Below are 20103 nucleotides of genomic sequence, written 5' to 3'. Positions count from 1 at the left end.
ATTTACTGGAAGACTGAGGCTTCCAGAGTCTGCACTGGTCTGAGACTGAAGGAGCTGAGGGAACACCTGTCCGTGGTTCTTTCCACTTCCTTACCTAGCATTTCAAATTTCAGTGAGGTGTCACTCTGCCTTCTCTGATTTCCAAAGTGTCTGGGACTCTATTTGTCCCAAGAGTTAAGACCTCAAATTTTAGGCTGTATAGTTCTTGTTGAAAGCCTGTCTGAGAAAAATGAACTTTAGGGAAGATAGACTCTTCCAAGAACCTTATCTTCTTTTCTAAAAGTAGATATAAACCCCGCTACTCATTAGAGTCTCTTGATTTTTTTGAAAGTTAACATTTGATCACTTAAAGTAGGGGCTGGCTATGTAATTTACAGGGCACTGTGCACAATGAAAATGTGGACCTGAGCTGGCCCACAGGCCTGTTGTCCCAACCCACAGCATGTGGGCAACTCCCACGGGATAACATCCTCTGTGCTAGGGTGCTCGTGGTACCTGGATCCAGGCAGGGTTTGAGGTCCCCACCTTGACCCCTTCTCTCCCTGAGTCTGTGCTATGCTTCCACTGGAGGTGATGATGGAATGTGGACTTCCTGACAGCTTGGTTACTGCCCCAAGTGGTAGAGGAGAGAGGGAGTGGTTGCAGGATGAGGGCAGAGAGGGAGGTTGGGGTGAGTGGGAGACAGAGAGCAGGGACAGAATCTTTCCCAGGAAAACTGGAAGTTGGACCATGTGTGAGATGAAGCTCCAAGCTCCTGGCGTGTGTCCCATTGTCCTATCAGACTTTACTTTTATAAAATACAAATTCAAAATTAAAATTATCATCATTATTATTTTTTAAAGATTTTATTTGACAGAGAGAGAGAGCCAGAGAGCACAAGCAGAAGGAATGGCAGAGGGAGAGGGATAAGCAGGCTCTGCACCGAGCAGGGAGCCCGACACGGAGCTCAATCCCAGGTCCCTGGGATCATGACCTGAGCTGAAGGCAGACGCTTAACCATCTTGAGCCACCCAAATTTAAAATTATAATATTAACAATTTCAAGATGGTGACAACAGAGCGTTAAACCCCAGCACTGGCCTTTCTGAGCACAGGGCCCTATGTAGCTTCACTAGTCCTGTGACTTCTCCTTCCTGGAGAAGCCCTCACTGGTATTTTCTAAGACCTTCTCAGACTTTTTTTTTTTTAAGATTTTATTTATTTACCTGAGAGAGACAGTGTGTGTGGATGCGCGGCAGGAGAGAGCCCGTGCAAGAGAGAGCACCAGGGAGCCAGGGAGGGGCGGAGGAAGAAGGATAAGCAGACTCCCTGCTAAGCAGGGACCCTGGCTGGGGGCCCGAACCCACAACCTGGGGATCATGACCTGAGCCAAAGACAGCCAAAGGCAGATGCTTAACTGACTGAGCCACCCAGGCGCCCCCAGATTTTTAAAAATATTTAATAATTTAGTTTATTTAACCTCATATATTAAAAATATTTCAGTATGCAATCAGTATAAAGTAATGAAATATTTTGCCCTCTTTTTTCTCTTAAATCTTCCAAGCATGTTTAAGGATATTTTTTATTATGATAAAATATATATAATAAAGAATTTGTCATCTTTCCCATTTTTAAGTACACAGTGCATTAGCATTAATAATGTTCACACTGTTGGGGCGCCTGGGTGGCTCAGTTGGTTAAGCGACTGCCTTCGGCTCAGGTCATGATCCTGGAGTCCTGGGATCGAGTCCCACGTCGGGCTCCCTGCTCGGCAGGGAGTCTGCTTCTCCCTCTGACCCTCCTCCCTCTCATGCTCTCTGTCTCTCATTCTCTCTCTCTCAAATAAATAAATAAAATCTTTAAAAAAAAAAAAAATAATGTTCACACTGTTTTACAACTATCTGCACTATCTACAGTTGACCCCTGAACTTCATGGGGGCTTAGGGGCACTGACCCCACCTTCCTCTACACAGTCAAATCCGGTATAACTTTTGACTCCCCCCAAACTTAGCTACTAATAGTCCACTGTTGCCCAGAATCCTTACTGACAGCATCAACAGTCAACCAATGTATATGTATTATATACTGTGTTCTTACAATAAAATAAGCTAGAGAAAAGAAAATGTTAAGAAATCGTAAGAGAAAATACATTTACAATACTATATATTCATTAAGGAAAAAAATCTGTGTATAAGTGGACCTGTGCAGTTCAAACCTGTGTTTAAGGGCCCACTGTGTTTCCAAAATTTTCATCACCTCTAAACATGGAACAGTAACTCCCATCCTTTCTACCCCAGCCCCTGGTAACCTATAATCTACCCTAGCTCGATTTGCCTACTGTAGATGTTTCATGTAAGTGGAATTTTTTTGTGTCTGGCTTATTTCACTTATGTTAATGTTTTCAAGCTTCATCCATGTTGTAGCATGTATCAAAATGTAATTCCTTTTTGTGGCTAAATCATATCCATTGTATGAATGAATACACCACATTTTGTTGAGCAGTTCATCCCTTGTTAGACATTTGGGTTGATCCCATGTTTTGGCTATTGTGAAGGATGCTGCAGTGAACTTTGGCTGACAAGTATCTGTTTGAGCCCGTTTTCAGTTTTTTGGGTATATACCTAGGAGTAGAATTGCTAGGTCATGTAATTTTATGTTTAGCTTTTTGAGGAACTACCAGCCTGTTTCCACAGTGGCTTCACCCTTCTCCCCTCTGGCCAGGAGTGTGTGAGGGGCCCACTTTGTCAACGTCCCTGCCAACACTTGCTCTTTTTTTTTTAAAAATATTTTATTTATTTATTTGATAGAGATAGCGAGAGCAGGAACACAAGCAGGGGTGAGCGGGAGAGGGAGAAGCAGGCTTCCTGCCCAGCAGGGAACCCGATGTGGGGCTCAGTCCCAGGACCCTGGGATCATGACCCAAGCCGAAGGCAGATGCTTAACAACTAAGCCACCTAGGCACCCAACACTTGCTATTTTCTGTTTTTTTTCCCCTTCCTCTTTTTCTCCCCTACTCCCTTGCCATCTTAGTGGCTAATGATGTTGAGCATCTTTCATGTGTTTTTTTGGCTATTTGTATACCCTCCTCAGAGATTTCTGTTTAAATCCTTTACCCAGTTTTTAATTGGATTATTTGTCCTTCTGTTGTTGAATTGCAGTTCTTTATTCTGGATGGTTAAACTCTCATTGGATATAATTTGCAGATATTTTCTCCCATTCTGTAGGTTTCTTTTGACTTTCTTGATAGTATCTTTCAATGCAAAAAGATTTTAAATTTTGAAAAAGTCCAGTTTACCTATTTTTGTTATTGTTGTTTCTGGTGCTTTTTATGTCATATCTGAGAATCCATTGCCAAATCCAGTCATGAAGATTCTTTTGTATGTTTTCTTCTAAGAGGTTTATTGTTGTATTTCTTTTTGTTTAAATCATTGATCCATTTTTTTTAAAGATTTTATTTATTTGAGAGAGAGAATGAACAAGTGAGAGAGAGAGAAGGAGAAGGGGGAGAGGCAGAGGGAGAGGGAGAAGCAGACTCCCTGCAGAGCAGGGGGAACCCGACATGGGGCTCAATCTTGGGACCCCGAGATCATGCCCTGAGCTGAAGGCAGACGCTTAACTGACTGAGCCATCCAGGCGCCCCTCATTGATCCATTTTGAATTAATTTTTGAATGTGGTGTGAAGTAGGAGTCCAACTTTGTTATTTTGCCTATAGAAATTCATTGTCCCAGCACCATTTATTGAAGATACTGTTTTTCCTTCATTGAATGGACTTGGCATCCTTGTCGAAAATCAGTTGGCCATGGATGCTTGGGTTTATTTCTGGGCTCTCAATTCTATTCAGTTGGTCTGTGTATCCTTATGCTGGTACTACGCTTTTTTTTTTTTAAGATTTTATTTTTAAGTAATTTCTATACCCAGCCTGGGCTTGAACCTATAGCCCCAAGATCAAGAGTCACATGCTGCACTGAATGAGTCAGCCAGGTGCCCCTACACTGTTCATTACTGTACCTTTGTAGTAAGTTTTGAAATCGGGAGGTGTGAGCCTTCCAACTTTGTTCTTTTTTTTTTTTTCCTTTCAGTATTGTTTTGGCTATTTGGCTATGGACCCCTTGCAATTCCATATGAATATGAGGATTCGGTTTTCCATTTCTGCAAAAGAGAATTGGAATTTTGATAGGGATTGTGTTGTAGGTCACTTTGGATAATATTGGTATCTTAACAATGTCCCTTCCCATGAATAGAATGTCCTTCTGTTTATTTAGGTCTTTTTTTTTTTTTTAAGATTTTATTTATTTATTTGAGACAGAGAGAATGAGAGAGAGAGAGCACATGAGAGGGGGGAGGGTCAGAGGGAGAAGCAGGCTCCCTGCCGAGCAGGGAGCCCGATGCGGGACTCGATCCAGGGACTCCAGGATCATGACCTGAGCCGAAGGCAGTCGCTTAACCAACTGAGCCACTCAGGCGCCCCTGTTTATTTAGGTCTTATTCTTGGTTCTTCACTGTATCAAGTTTATTTCTTTGCTGTCCTGTTCAGAGTGGCCATTTCTGCAGGTGACCATACACTTAACTTCTGTGCATCAAGTCATAGATTGGATTGAGACATTTAAACCAGTGCTTACAAATTGTCATGTCCTGAGCCCAGCCCCTATAGGCAAGCAATCTTTAGAGGCCTATATATGTATAAAGAGATAATCAAAAATTTATTAACCTGTTTCTACATCTTATCTATAAAAATATATTGAAATATGTTTAGTATATTCTATTTATTTCCTAATAATTGTTTTTTTCTTTCTTACTAGCTCCTTTTTTTTTTTTAAAGATTTTATTTATTTGAGAGAGAGAATGAGAGAGAGCAAGCACATGAGAGGGGGGAGGGTCAGAGGGAGAAGCAGACTCCCCGCCAAGCAGGGAGCCCGATGTGGGACTTGATCCGGGGACTCCAGGATCATGACCTGAGCTGAAGGCAGTCGCTTAACCAACTGAGCCACCCAGGCGCCCTTTTTTTTTGCGGGGGGGGGGGTGGCTGCATCTTGCATTGGAGAACACTGCTTCCCCTAAACCCCTTTCCCTTATCTTCTGGGACAAAACATTGCTGTTTCTTTCTTCCTTTTCCAGTATTTTCTTATGAAAAATTAAAACCTACAGAAATGTTGAAAGGGTTACACAGTGAAAACCCATCTACCTACACCTAAATTCTATGAAATTATCATTTATATATGTGTGTATGCATATATATATAGTCACCTGTAAAACAATTACATGTATGTATATATAAACAATTATATGTATTAAACAATTATGTGTTTGTATTTAGCCCATCATTCTATCTTCTTTTTTGATGCATTTCAAAGAAAGTTGCAGCAACAGTACATTTTACCCTTGCATTCTTTCAGCATACGTGTCACTAGAGTTTAGTGTTTGTTAGTTTTTTGGGCAGGGTGAGGAGAAGGAATTTATATGCTGTGAAATGCACTTAAGTTTCTCCATGGGGCGCCTGGGTGGCTCAGTCGTTAGGCGTCTGCCTTCGGCTCGGGTCCTGATCCCAGGGTCCTGGGATCGAGCCCCGCATCGGGCTCCCTGCTCGGCGGGAGGCCTGCTTCTCCCTCTCCCTCTCCCCCTGCTTGTGTTCCCTCTCTCGCTGTGTCTCTCTCTGTCAAATAAATTAAAAGAAAAAAGAAAGAAATGCACTTAAGTTTCTCCAAATGATGATTTTTTTGATGTGCATATCCTCCTGTAATACAAGTCTCCCATCAAGATTAGGACAGTTCTTTTTTTTTTTTTTTAAGATTTTATTTATTTATTTGACAGAGAGAGACACAGCGAGAGAGGGAACACAAGCAGGGGGAGGGGGAGAGGGAGAAGCAGGCTTCCCGCCGAGCAGGGAGCCCGATGCGGGGCTCGATCCCAGGACCCTGAGATCATGACCTGAGCCGAAGGCAGACGCTTAACGACTGAGCCACCCAGGCGCCCCAAGATTAGGACAGTTCTATCACTCCAGAAAGTTTTCCTCAAGCCCTGTTTTGGTCAGTCCTTGTCCCCACCCCACTGGCTACCAGTGTTCTGAAATTTTATACTAGAGATTAGATTTGCCTGTTCTACAGTTCTATGTAAATGAAATTATATGTGCTCCTGTGCAGGATTTTTCCATATGGTTGCAGTATTCCATTACATGGATGGATTAGTTTATTGGTCTTTTCTCCTGATGGTGGACACCCAGGCTGTTCCCAGTTTTTAGTCATTATGAATAAGTTTCTCCTTATAAAAGTATTTTTGTGAACATCTGTTTAGTTTTATAGGAAATGGCTATTATATGATTCTACATTCCTGTCAGTCCTGTGTGAGGGTTTCAGTTGTACCCTTACCATTTGGTGGTATTGGTTTTTTAAGAAATTTTGAAATAAAGGGGCGCCTGGGTGGCTTAGTCGGTTAAGCAGCTGCCTTCAGCTTAGGCAGCTTAGGTCTGCATCTCCGTCTCCCTGCCACTCTGCCTACTTGTGCTCTCTCTCTCTGTCAAATAAATAAATACAATCTTTAAAAAAATTTTTTGAGGGCGCCTGGGTGGCTCAGATGGTTAAGCGTCTGCCTTCGGCTCAGGTCATGATCTCAGGGTCCTGGGATCGAGTTCCGCATCGGCTTCCCTGCTCAGTGCAGAGCCTGCTTCTCCCTCTCCCTCTGCCACTCCCTCTGCTTGTGCTCTTCTGTCTATCTCTCTGTCAAATAAATAAATAAAATCTTTAAACAAAAAAAAAAAAAATTTTTTTTTTTAAATAAAGCTGTATTACACTAGCAGTAAGAATGTTTATTATATTACCATACAGTGTGATTGTTAGCTGTATGTTCTCTGTAGATCCTTTTTCAGGTTGAGGAAGTTCCTTATTCCTACCTTGGTGAGAGCAAAAATTATGACTAGATGTTGAATTTTGTTAAAGTGATTTTTCTGTATCAAGATAATTGTCTTTTTTAAGTCTAATATGGTGAACAACGTGGTTTGATTTTCTTTTTTAAAAAATAAACTCTTGGGCGCCTGGGTGGCTCAGTTGGATAAGCGACTGCCTTCGGCTCAGGTCATGATCCTGGAGTCCCGGGATCGAGTCCCGCATCGGGCTCCCTGCTCAGCAGGGGGTCTGCTTCTCCCTCTGCCCTCTTCCCTCTCGTGCTCTCTGTCTCTCATTCTCTCTCTCTCAAATAAATAAATAAAATCTTTAAATAAATAAATAAACTCTTAAACCAAACTATCTCTGGGAGAAATTCTACTTGGTTCTTTTATATGTTGGATTGATTTGCAGAATGTTTGTTAAGGATTTTTGCATCTGTATTCATGAGTGATATGGTCTGTAGTTTCAATTTTTTGTAATATCTTTGTCTAGTTTTGGTGTCAGGGTAATTCTGGCCTCATGGAATGAACTGGGAATTGTTTCTTCCTCTTTATTTTCTGGAAGTTTGTGAATTGATAATGTTTCTTCTGTAAATGTTTAGTAGAATTCCTAACAAAGCCATCTAGAGTTGGAGTTTTCTTTGTGGAAAGGTTTTGTTTTTATTTTATTTTTTATATAGAGAGAGCATGAGCATGACCGGGGTAGGGGGGGTGGGGGGGAGGCAGAGAGAGAGGGAGAGAGAGAATCTCAAGCAGACTTCCCGTTGAGCATGGAGCCCCATGTGGGGCTGGATCTCATGACCCTGAGATCATGACCTAAGCCAAAATAAAGAGTCGGACACTTAACTGAGCCACCCAGGTGTCCCATTTTGTGGGAAGACTAACAATGAATTCAGTTTCTTGACTAGATATCAGGCTATCATGTTACCTAATTTTTTTTGAGTGAGCTTTGGTAGTTTGTCTTCTTCTGAGGAATTTATTCATTTCAACTTGAGTTGTAATATTTATTGGCATAAAGGTCATATTATTTCCTTATCTGTAGGAGCTGTAGTGATCTTACTTTTTAGGTCTTTGTTTTCTCAGTACTTAGTGCTGTAAATTTCCCTTTATGCATTGCTTTAGAAGCATCCCACAAACTTGATTTTACTGTTTCCACTTTCACTCAGTTTTGAAGACTAACAGTCTTCACTCCTGATTTCTTCTTTGATCCATGGATTAGAAGTATGTTGTTTAATTTCTAGGATTAGGGGATTTTTCTGTATACCTTGTGTTACAGATTTCTGTTTAATTTTGCTTTAGTTGGAGACCATACTTCATAATTATTTTAGTCCTTTTAAATTTATTGAGACTTATTTTATGGCTCCGCATAAGCTCTGTCTTGGTAAATGTTTCATGTTTATTTGCTGTTATTGGGTAGAGAGGTCTGTCAGTGTTAGGTCAGGTTGGTTGATTGTGTTCAGTCCTTTCTATCCTTCCTGAATTTTGTGTGAGTGTTTTACCACTCACTGAGAGAAGAGGGTGTGTTGACGTCCCCAACTATAAATTTGGATTTATTTCTCTTTTCAGTTCAGTCAGTTTTTGCTTCATGTACTTTCTCTTTCTAAAGTGCATACACGTTTGGATTGCTTTGTTCTGCTAATGAATTGACCCTGTTACCATTATGAAGTGACTTCCTATCCATGTTAATATTCTTTTTTCCCCTCTGAAATCTACTTTGTGTGGTGGTAATGTAATTCCTCCAGCTTTCTTTTGATTAATAGCATGACACAGCTCTTTCTTTTTACCTTTCACCTGTCTGTATCTTTATATTTAAAGTGAGATTTTTGTAGATAGCATGTAATTGGATCTTGTTTTTGTTTGCCCAGTCTGATAGCCTGTGCCTCTTAATTTAAGTATTTAGACCAGGAGTAGGCAAACTGTGGTTTGTGGGACAAACCTGGCTTGCTGTCTGTTTTGTCGATAAACTTCCTTGGAATGTAGCCATGCTTGTTAGTGTTTATGGATGCTTTTGTGCCTGATGGCGGCACTGAGTTGTGTGAGAGCCTGAATGGCTGGCAGAGCCCTAAATATTTATTATCTGGCCTTTAGTTCAGGAAAGGTTTCCAGGGGCGCCTAGGTGGCTCAGTCGTTAAGCGTTTGCCTTTGGCTCAGGTCATGATCCCAGGGTCCTGGGATCGAGCCCCGCATCGGGCTCCCTGCTTGCCGGGAAGCCTGCTTCTCCCTCTCCCACTCCCCCCTTGCCTGTGTTCCCTCTGTGTCTCTTTCTGTCAAATAAATAAATAAAAATCTTAATAAAAAAAAGAAAGGTTTCCAGCCCCTGTTATTTAATATTAATTAATGGTTATTGATGTGGTTGAGTTTGAATCTCCTGTCTTGCTGTTTGTTTTTACTTGGCTTTTCCGTTTTTTTTTTTTTTTATTCTTTCTCTGCATTCTTTTGGATTGAATATTTTTCATGATTCCATTTCATTTCCATTATTGGCTTATTAGCTATATGTATTTGTTTACCTTTCTAATATACTCCTTCACATGTAAGAACCTTACAAGGGTCGCCTGGCTGGCTCAGTTGGTGGAGCGTGCGACTCTTGAACTTGGGATTATGAGTTTGGGCCCAATGTGGGGTGTAGAGATTACTTAAAAAATAAAAATAAAAAAAAAAAGAACCTTAATACTAGGCTTGTTTCCCATTCCAGCTTTTGTGTTGTTACCATATATTTTACTTCTATATATATTATAAACCTCAGAATACATTATTTCCAATTTAAATCCTTATAATTGGGGCGCCTGGGTGGCTCAGTCATTAAGCATCTGCCCTTCAGCTCAGGGTGCTGGGATTGAGCCCCGCATCGGGCTCCCTGCTCGGCAGGAAGCCTGCTTCTCCCTCTCCCACTCCCCCTGCTTGTGTTCCTTCTCTCGCTGTGTCTCTCTCTGTCAAATAAATAAATAAAATCTTCAAAAAATAAATAAATAAACCCTTATAATAATTTGTACTTTTCTCTAGTTCTGAGTTGAGTTGTTAAGCAGTGTATCAGCATAGGTATATTTGAAGGCAATTGTTACATCATTATCGGGCTTAACTAATTCTTATTACAAATCTTTAATTATTATAAAAATGGCAATATAAACTGTGAAAGTTAGAAAATACAGGTAGTCATTTCTTTAGAAAATAAAATTTAAAATGCCACGTTCCTGCCATTCAGAGGTTACCACTATTAACATCTTGTTGTTCAGCTTCTTCTTTCGTGTGTTTATGTGTGAGTAGTCTTCACCACAGTGAGCTCATATTTATCATGCTTTTTTATTACTTTTTCAGTTACTTTCATCTTTCTCTGTCATTAAATGTGTGTCTTTCTTATCTAACACCCAGTCCATATTCAGATCTCTCCAATTTCCCCCGAATATGTTTTACACTTGGTTTAACACAGGATTAAGTGTGAACCCCATGGCATCTGGTTGCTCAGTTCTCAGTGTCCAACACCCTCCACCCTCTTCTCACCCCCTTTCTGTTGTGTTAGCCACACCCTTGTCCACACCGCCCTCCGCAGGGCTGACTCTGGGTGTCCTTGGTCAGGCACACACTGGGAGCTCCCACTTCATACTCTCCTTCGCACATCCTCCAAGTGCTCACCACTGATGGAAGACGGCGTTCACTCATGCAGCTTTGATCTTTTAAAAATTATTGGTGGGAAATGTCAGCTGTTTATTTCTTATAAAACTATAATTTTTAACTATAATTTAAAGCTTTAATTTTAAATGGATTATTTCAGCCTTTTCCTCCTTTCTCGTGCTTCACGGGTGCTCTGCCACAGTCTGTTCATGGACTGTGTTTTCATTTCACTTTCCCATGTAGATTTCTTAGGTGCTAAATAATCCCTTCAGGTTATTAAATATTTCTTTATCTTCTGAAATTGCTAAATGACCTCTCTTTTTCTGCCTTTTTAAAAGGACCTTAAAGGCTTTGATCCAGGAGAGAAGTACTTTTTTAACACATCATGGGGAGATATTTCTCTCTGGGAACCTTCTGGAAAGAAAGTGGTATGTATTTTTGTATTTGATTTTTATATTTCCTCAGAAGTTGGGGGTAAGTGTCACTTCAGTTCTGAGGAACATCACACGTTATTGGGATCGCTGATCAATAAGGAAGGGGGAGGCGGGAAAAAGAAAAACAAAATTAAATGCTTTATAGTATAGAATCATTGTTACTTTGAGAGTTTTCTGTATATAAAGTTGATAATGTGATGTAGTGAAACTCCTATTTGTCCTTGATCATAAGATGCCACTCATGTAAGAAGGGCCTTGGATTTATAACTATTCTGAGTAAAAAGAATTGCCATATCATCATGTATGATGAAGGTTCATCCTGGTTTCAGAAGCTTCATTAAAAATGTGGATCTTTGATGGGGCGCTTGGGTGGCTCAGTTGGTTAAGCCTCTGCTTTTGGCTCAGGTCATGATCTCCAGGTCCTAGGATCAAGCCCCATGTCAGGCTCCTGCTCAGTGGGAAGTCTGCTTCTCCCTCTGCCTCTCCCCCTGCTCCTGTGCATTCTCTCTCTCTCCCTCTCAAATAAATAAAATCTTTTAAAAAAAAATGTGAATCTTTGAGATGAGGAACACAATTTATAATAATTGGAGACCTCAAACCTAAGCAGATTGAAGCTAAATTCTCCTTATTAAAGTGTTTTCTCCTGGAAAACCTTTCCTACCACCCACCCATCCGTAACACTGGCACCTTCATCAGTATCAAGCTCAGCATGTCCCAGATTTGATTTAACTGTCCCAGTCTCCACCACTCCACCACTCTCACCTCTCCCCTCCATTTGGCCAAGTCACGTTGGTCTTGGGACTTTTGGCTTTAAAAAAAATTTTCCTATTACTAGTCAATCATCGTTCTGTCACAGTTTTCTTTAAAAACATTTCTATTGCCAACAGTCCTCCTGTGTTCCACTTCTCTGCTTTTGGGTTGTGTCCCACCTGTTGGTCTCCTGCCACAAGATGCCATGAAACCACTTTGATTTGGTTATTCTCCTCCTTGAAGCAGCACATGGCTGTTCAAATATGCCTTGCTTTGAAGACCTTGACTTCATGAATCTTACGCCTCACTGTTTTTCTCTTCTGAATTCTCAGAAGATCCTATAAAGTAACATGCAGTATAATATATAATTATAAGCTTTTCATCAAGAAACACTTTTTGAGTACCTGCTACAAAGTAGGTAAAGCTTTTTGAGTCCCTGATACAATAGGTACAAGTTAGGTATTTTTTTCTTAAGATGTTTGTTTTTGTTGGGGTGAATGGGGCCTAGGCATAAAGTGTTAAACGTATGAAATAGTAGAGATTGAATTTGTTGATTAGTTACTATATTCAGAAAAACCACCACTGCCCAGTGTGGTAGAGACTGTGCTGTCTGCTAGATGACTGCCTGACTCCTCTTGGTTCCTACGGTGGCAGAAATGTGCACTCAGGCTGGAATGTGTGGCTGATGCTACAGTGAGGTTCTCAGGGGCTCAGAGAAAAGAGATTTGTTAGATGTTTGGGTTTTGGGGACAGAGACCTTCTGAGGTTCTACTAGGTGATGAAACTCAGTGTGGGACCTGAGGAAACAGCCTCAGACTGACTGGCAGGGGGTTGGTGCATGTCCAGGGTGAGGGTTGCTGCCAGCACCCAGTCCTCCTCACTCTACTGTTCTGCATCTGGCCTTGGTCATTTTTCTTCCTCTGTTGCCAGTAGGGCCCAGGTCTCACACTTGCCTTGCTCCCAAGTGATCACTCATCCTGGAACTTTCACAGGGGGCTTTTATAGGAATATAGGCTTTCATTTCTCTTGGGTAAGTGCCTAGGCTTGAAATTGCTGGATTGTATATGGTAAATAAGTACATATTTCTCTTTATAACAAACTGCCAGACTGTTTTCCAAAGTGGCTTTACCATTTTGCCCAGTAATGTAGGAGGTCTAGTTACCCTGCATCTAAGCTAGACTTGATTCTGCTGGGTTATGGTGCTTATGGATTTATCCACTTATTTTCCATTTTAATAGGTGTGTAGTGGCACCTTCCCTGGCTTTAATTTGCATTTCCTTGGTGACTAAAGATGTTGAGCATCTTTTCATATGTTTATTTGGCATCTGGAGACCCTCTTTGGTAAAGTGTTCATATCTTTTGCCCATTTGCTAAAAATTGCGTTATTTTTTTCGTATTGAGACTTGAACATGCCTACAACATGTATTCTGGATACAAGTCCTTTATTAGGTATGACATTTGCAAATATTGTCTCCTAGCCGGTGGCTTGTCTTTTTATTTTTTAAACAGTGTCTTTCACAGAGCAGAAGCTTTCTTGCTTTGATGAGGTTCAGTTTATCAATTTTTTCTTTTATGGATCTTGTTTATGTTTTCGTATTTAAGAAATCTTTCCCTAACCCAAAGATCTATTCATCACTAACAGTAACATGCAGCTGTTAGTAATTTCTGTTGGCTCTTTCATTGAGTGTAATTTTCACTGACTGGTTTTTTTACTATAGTATTTCTTTGAGTATAAAACACACCATTTAGAAAAACTTATCATTGGGATGCCTGGCTGGCTCAGTTGGTGGAGCATGCTACTCTTCATTTTGGGGTTGTAAATTGGAGCCTCACATTGGGTGTAGAGATTACTTAAATAATAAATAAATAAATCTAAAAAAATGTATAATTCAAGTATAATTGACATACAATGATAGTTTCAGATGCACAACTGTGATTTAGTAACTGCATTTCTCAGTGCTCACCATGATAAGTGTAATCACCATCTGTTACCGTACATTACTACAAAATTATTGCCTATATTCCTAGATACACCATTTTTTAATGAGCCTCTAATAAAACTAAAGCAATACTTCATTTAAGCTGTGTTGTACCATTGAAGTATTAGTTGTAAGGTATATTCAGATATCTGAGATAGTAAAATATGGGGTGGGGAGGTCTTTTACAGTCAGTGAAATATGGGTTGTTGTTTTTTTAGTTTGTGGTCTAGGGTCGGCCATTGCCGTAGGTTTATTCTAGATCCTATGAGAAATGCCAGAAGCTGGGATTTTGCTAATTGCTGAGAAGATAATTCCATGTTGTTGAACATGTTTGGGTGATTGACTTGTGGCAAGAGGGAAACCTGTGTGAATAGGAGTGAGAAAACTCCTGAATATGTGTGTGTGTGGGGGGGGAACTTGAGAGCACAGGCTTAGGAAGGACGGGGTGACCCACTGTGATAGCAAGAAGCAGTGTCGCAGAGAGGTCTCTCCCACCACCGATGGCGGGACCTCAGGTGAAGCGTTTAGTCGGCCCGGGTCTTCTCTTCTTCCTCCATGAAGCCAGGGCCGAGCGTTCTGTGGTTCACCAGCTCTAGGGTCTGGAGACTTATGAGACCAAAGACTTCGTGACTCTCAGACCTTCACAAACCAGCAAATTTTTGGATGTTTAACATCGCATTTCTCAGCCAGCCAGCTCTTGTACAGATGCCTGTCCATATGCCCCAAGCTTGTTGAATTCCCTCATGTTTGCCTAGAGAGGAATTCTGCATTGTTGGTCTGTGTTCTGGCCTGGAGCTCCCTCAGGATTGTTGTAGTGCCTTAGGTCCAGCCCTCTTTCCTTCCTGGTTGTCACATAGTTTACTGGAAACTTGCATGGGGTAAGCACTGTCCATGTGGCTCTTACCTTCTCTAGGAATGAGGGAAATAAAAGTAATGACGGGTTTAACAATTTGCATGTTAGGTTATTTGCAGATAAATTCTAGAGGTTTTAGAGTTTGGAGTAAAAACAACATTGGAACTATGGGAAGTGGGATGAGAAGGGGAGAAATGAGCTTTCTCTTGCAGAGAATTGAGTGAATTTCTTCTGCTGGCGTAATGAGATTGTGGCTTAGGAGATGGCTTGGAAGGGGTCAGCGAGCGAGGCGCTGTGGGCCAGGTCCTGTGTGTACGGTCTGCAGCTAGGAATAGCTGCTTCATTTTTAGGTGTTTGAGAAGAAAGCAGTGAATACTGTTTTGTGACATGAAAATTCTATGAAACTGAATTAGTGTCTGTAGTTGTGTTACAGGCACAAAGCCTTGCGCAGAGATTTGCATATTGTCTGTGGGGGCTTTTGTGTTACAGTGGAAGCTCCAGGTAGTTGGCGTGGGGGCAGTATTTAAGAAAAAGCTTTCCCTGGTTAGGAAGAACACTGTTCTGTGAGGGGTGGTAGTGGTACGTTGTCTAGCACATTCAGTGAAGAAGCGTCAGGTTCGTGTGGACTATGCAGGGTGTAGCCTCTGACTTTGTACTAAAGTACACTTGACTTTCCCTTCTTTTAACAGAGATACCGAACAAAGCCGTACTGCTGTAGCCTCTGTAGATACTCTACAAAAGTGCTGACTTCATTCAAAAATCATTTACATCGTTACCATGAAGATGAAATTGATCAGGAGCTGGTGATCCCTTGCCCAAACTGTGTGTTTTCTTCTCAACCCAAAATTGTGGGAAGGCACTTCAGAATGTTCCATGCACCTGTTCGGAAAGTCCAGAACTACACAGTGAATATTTTAGGTGAAACTAAATCTTCGAGGAGTGATGTAATAAGTTTTACATGTTTAAAATGTAACTTTTCAAACACTTTGTACTACAGCATGAAGAAGCATGTGCTGGTAGCCCATTTTCACTACTTAATTAACTCCTACTTTGGCCTGCGAACTGAGGAAGTGGGTGAGCAACCAAAAACTGAGGATAGCCTTTCTACTGAGAAGATGCCCCCGTCTGACAAGTATTATTGTAAAAAATGCAGTGCCAATGCCAGCAGCCAGGATGCTCTAATGTATCATATTTTGACGTCAGACACACACAGGGATTTGGAGAATAAACTTAGATCCGTGATTTCAGAACATATTAAGAAGCCTGGACTTTTGAAGCAAATGCATATTGCCCCAAAGCCAGTGGCACCTTTGGCTGTACCCCCGAACAGTAGCGCCCCCGGCCTCGCGGCCACACCCCCTTGTTTTCGTCTTGCCTTGCCACAGAACAGCCAGAGCCAGGCCCTGGTCCCACCAGCGACCGTGGCCTCGGGCACTTCTGGGAGCCTCACCCGTTCTCCGCCTGCCGTGGCGCAGTCCCACGTGACTCTGGTCTCCAGTCCTCTGCCTCCCTCCGCTCCCCAGCCAGTCTTTCTTTCTCACGGAGTCCCACTTACCCAGTCAGCAAACCCTCCTGTGTTGCCCTTGAGTCAGCCAGTTGGACCTATAAATAAGTCTGTTGGAAGTGGCGTCCTCCCCATAAACCAGACCATCCGCCCCGGGGCTTTACCCCTCAGCCAGCCTGTGGGGCCTGGAGTTCTTTCTGTCAGTCCATCTGTCACCCCCGGGGTTCTTCAGGCTGTCTCACCAGGGGTGATTTCTGTGAGTCGGACAGTCCCGTCAGGGGTCCTTCCTGCAGGCCAGATGACCCCTGCTGGGGTTATCCCTTCGGGACAGACAGCCACTTCTGGGGTTCTTCCTGCTGGCCAGGTGGTCCAGTCAGGGGTTCTCCCCGTTGGCCAGATGGCCCCGTCAGGGGTTCTCCCTGCTGGGCTGACGGCCCCGCCACGGGTTCTCCCTCCTGGCCAGACGGTCCCACTGAGAGTGCTGCCTGCCGGCCAGGTGGTCCCACCTGGGCTCCTTTCCCCAACCCAGACAGTCTCGTCAGGCGTTCTGCCTGTGAACCAGGGTATCAATTCTGGTGTTCTTCAGCTTAGTCAGCCTGTCATGTCAGGGGTGCTCCCTGTGGGCCAGCCAGTGAGACCTGGGGTTCTACAACTTAACCAGTCTGTGAGCACCGGCATTCTGCCTGCAAATCAGCCAGTGAGACCTGGCGCTTCTCAAAACACCACGTTCCTCACATCAGGCTCTATTCTCAGACAGCTCATTCCTACAGGGAAACAGGTGAATGGAATTCCCACATACACACTTGCCCCCGTGTCTGTCACTCTGCCTGTGCCTCCAGGAGGTGTTGCTACTGTCCCCCCGCCCCAGATGCCCATCCAGCTGCTGCAGTCGGGCACAGCTGCCCAGGTGGCCAGCTCCATGGCCAGCATGCCGTCTCCTCCAGTGGTGGTAAACGCCACTCAGAGTATGTTTGTTCAGGCCTCTCCATCCGCGGCAGAAGCGAACCAGGCGCTCAAACAGGCGAAGCAGTGGAAAACCTGTCCAGTTTGCAACGAGCTCTTCCCTTCCAACGTCTACCAGGTTCACATGGAAGTGGCTCACAAGCACAGTGAAGCCGGGTCTGCTGAGAAACCGGAGCCTGAGAAGCTGGCCGCATGTGCACCATTCTTAAAGTGGATGCGAGAGAAGACAGTTCGGTGTCTCTCCTGTAGATGCTTGGTGTCCGAGGAGGAGCTTATCCATCACTTGCTCATGCACGGCCTGGGGTGCGTGTTCTGTCCGTGCACTTTCCATGACATCAGAGGTCTTTCAGAGCACAGTAGGACTGTGCACCGAGGGAAGAAGAAACTACCTATGGATTACAGTAACAAAGGCTTTCAGTTGGATCTCGATGCTAACGGCAACCTGATGTTTCCCCATCTTGATTTCATTACCATATTGCCAAAGGAAGAGCTTGGGGAGCGGGAGGTCTACTTGGCAATCCTGGCTGGGATACACTCCAAGTCACTCGTGCCCGTGTACATTAAGGTGAGGCCGCAGATAGAGGGTGCCTCCGGGAGCCCCAGCAAACAAGCACTGACTTGCCCCTTTTGCTTTGGCACCTTTGTGACGACTGAGGCGTATGAGTTGCATTTGAAGGAGAGGCACCACATCACACCAACTGTCCACACAATTCTGAAATCTCCTGCGTTCAAGTGCATCCACTGCTGTGGCGTCTACACTGGCAACATGACCCTGGCAGCCATTGCCATCCACCTGCTGCGCTGCAGAAGTGCCCCAAAGGACAGCAGCTCCGACCTCCAGATCCAGCCAAACTTGATCGAGAACAGCGAAGTGCTCTTAGTGAATGGTGAGGTGATACACGACTCCAGTTTTTCTGTGAAGAGAAAGCTGCCCGATGGCCACTTGGGGGCAGAAGACCAGAGGGACGTGGAGGAGCGACCTCTTGTCATCAGCAGCGATGCAGCCCCGGCTCCCGAAAAGGTGGCGAGTGTGGTGCCTTTGAAAAGACAAAGGAATGAAATCAGGACAGAGGGGTCGCTTGTTAATGATGATGCTCTTCAGATTTTAGCATTAAACCCTAAAAAATATGAAGACCGTTCTTATGAAGAAAAAAAGCAATTTCTTAGAGATTATTTCCACAAGAGACCATATCCCAGTAAAAAGGAAATAGAACTTCTTTCATCCCTCTTGTGGGTGTGGAAAATCGACGTGGCTTCATTTTTTGGAAAAAGAAGATATATTTGCATGAAAGCAATAAAAAATCATAAGCCTTCGGTACTTTTAGGCTTTGATATGTCTGAACTTAAAAATGTTAAACACAGGTTGAACTTTGAGTATGAGCCACAAAACTTGTAAAAAAACAAATTAGGAAATCTAAAGTACTAGATAATTAGTGGTTTTTTTCAATTGAGATTTAAAAAAATGTTATTTTCTTCACTGTATGTTGAACTAATCAATTTCAGTGGTCTTTATGCTGCTCTTTAGATTTATTTCAGGTGCTCAGAAAGACTTCTATATAAAAGAAGCGAATAGTTCTTTCAAGTTTATTGTTTCCTGCAGTTTGATTTTGTGACAAGTATTTTAGTTCTTCCCTGTCATGTAAATTAAATCCTTGGATCTTTCATGCACGTCTTGTTTCCCAGTAGTGGGTAGGATGAAAACTGAAATCTGTATGTCTGTGTTTTCGTTTAAGGAAATTTCAGCTTGTTTCAGAATACTTGATTAACTGCATTGAGCTTCCTCAGTTAGCTTCACGTGTAGCAGCAAATGGTAAGCGTCAGTGCTGAGAGAAGTGAGTACACACCCCGCTGATGTGTGTGGTTCCCTGAGGACGCACTGCATTAACTTAGGCTGGTTTCTTCTTCGCAAGGTACTTGCTTACTAGATTATGATTTTGATCCACATTTCTTCAAGTTTGTCCTAGCAGCTGTTGTCTTATTATAAATTCTAGAAAACCAAATGTTTTCCTTTGTTAAAATTACACTGAATCTGAAGCCCGCTATTTAGCTCATAAGAGTTATTTTACAAATACAGCAATTTGGTAGGTGCAGAAATACTTCTCAGTGTAGACTTCTTCCCTTTTTGATACGGTTGTAAGTCATTTCTCCATTGAAAAGTAAGACAATAAATTTTTAGTGCCTTTAGAATAAATGCTGAACACACACACAAACTCCTAACCTAGCTGTTGATAAACCAGTGAAAGGGAAGGACCATGTTACTCAGGAATACAATTTTTACCCCTGAGTGTGGATACTAACTGAAATGTAGACATAGGTTTTCAGGGGACAAAGTGAAATGAGTAGAGCAAGAGCCGTCTCCACGTTGGTGTATTAAACCTTTGACAGTTTTCCTAGAGGGGAACATGTTTGTTCTGGAGAAATGGGCCCAGTTGTCTGGGTGAATGGGATGCTGTATTGCTAAAGAACTCCACTGTATTCCTGTCCTTTGTACAGTTAAACCTCTGGGGTTCCCCCCGCCCACACACAGAATAACTCAAAGCACCAGAACCAGCAATGGAGACCAGTCACTTTAGACCTTAAGTCCTGTTCCTGGTGACATATGGCAGAGGCAGCTGTCCAGCACACTCAGAGGATGTGACAGTCTCTGGGAAATAAGATGATGTTACCATATGGATTTTAAAACATAGAATACTTGCATGTAATTGCTATAATGTGCATTTTTGAGGCAGTTGTGAAACTGGTCTGTGATTGTTGGTGTGCTCTGTTTAAATCCAAGAAGAGCTTGTTGAAGTTTATTTTTTTTTAACCTATTGTTTCAGAGTGTCTATTTTGAATTAAAATTTGTTACACCACTGCAAACAGAACCGTTTCATTCTTTTAACAGGTACGTCACTGACTCAAGAGTAATCTAAATGTGGAAATAGATACCACGCTTGTTTGCTAAAAAACATTACTTGTCACTGTGAGAGTTAGCATAACCCAAAAGGGCTAATGAGTTACCACTGTCCCCACAAGAGACGTGGCTAGAGATTCTTGACGTGTCTGTAATGCTGGCCTCCAGACGGTCAAAGCGGATGTTGGGTAGCCACGACCCTGCCTGTATCGAGGCTGCGCCGGGAGTGTCATTGTGGTGGAGGCCAGGTTTGGAGGTGCCAGTGGGC

General features: G+C 42.7%; 1 protein-coding gene across 1 annotated transcript in view; it reads left to right on the top strand.

The window, feature by feature from the left end:
• The window catches only part of ADNP2 (ADNP homeobox 2), a 30357-nt gene extending 10556 nt beyond the window's left edge, over window positions 1-19801 (top strand). Inside the window, exons 3-4 of the mRNA XM_021686434.1 lie at window positions 10798-10887; window positions 15165-19801. Coding sequence (XP_021542109.1) covers window positions 10798-10887; window positions 15165-18338 — 3264 coding nt within the window. The 3' untranslated portion in view covers window positions 18339-19801. The remainder of the gene's footprint in view (window positions 1-10797; window positions 10888-15164) is intronic.
• Window positions 19802-20103: the final 302 nt, after the last annotated feature.

Source organism: Neomonachus schauinslandi, chromosome 14, assembly GCF_002201575.2.
Source record: "Neomonachus schauinslandi chromosome 14, ASM220157v2, whole genome shotgun sequence".
Taxonomy (NCBI): Eukaryota; Metazoa; Chordata; class Mammalia; order Carnivora; family Phocidae; genus Neomonachus; species Neomonachus schauinslandi.
The sequence above is the reverse complement of the archived record's forward strand: the minus strand, read 5'-3'. Positions and strand labels throughout refer to the sequence as shown.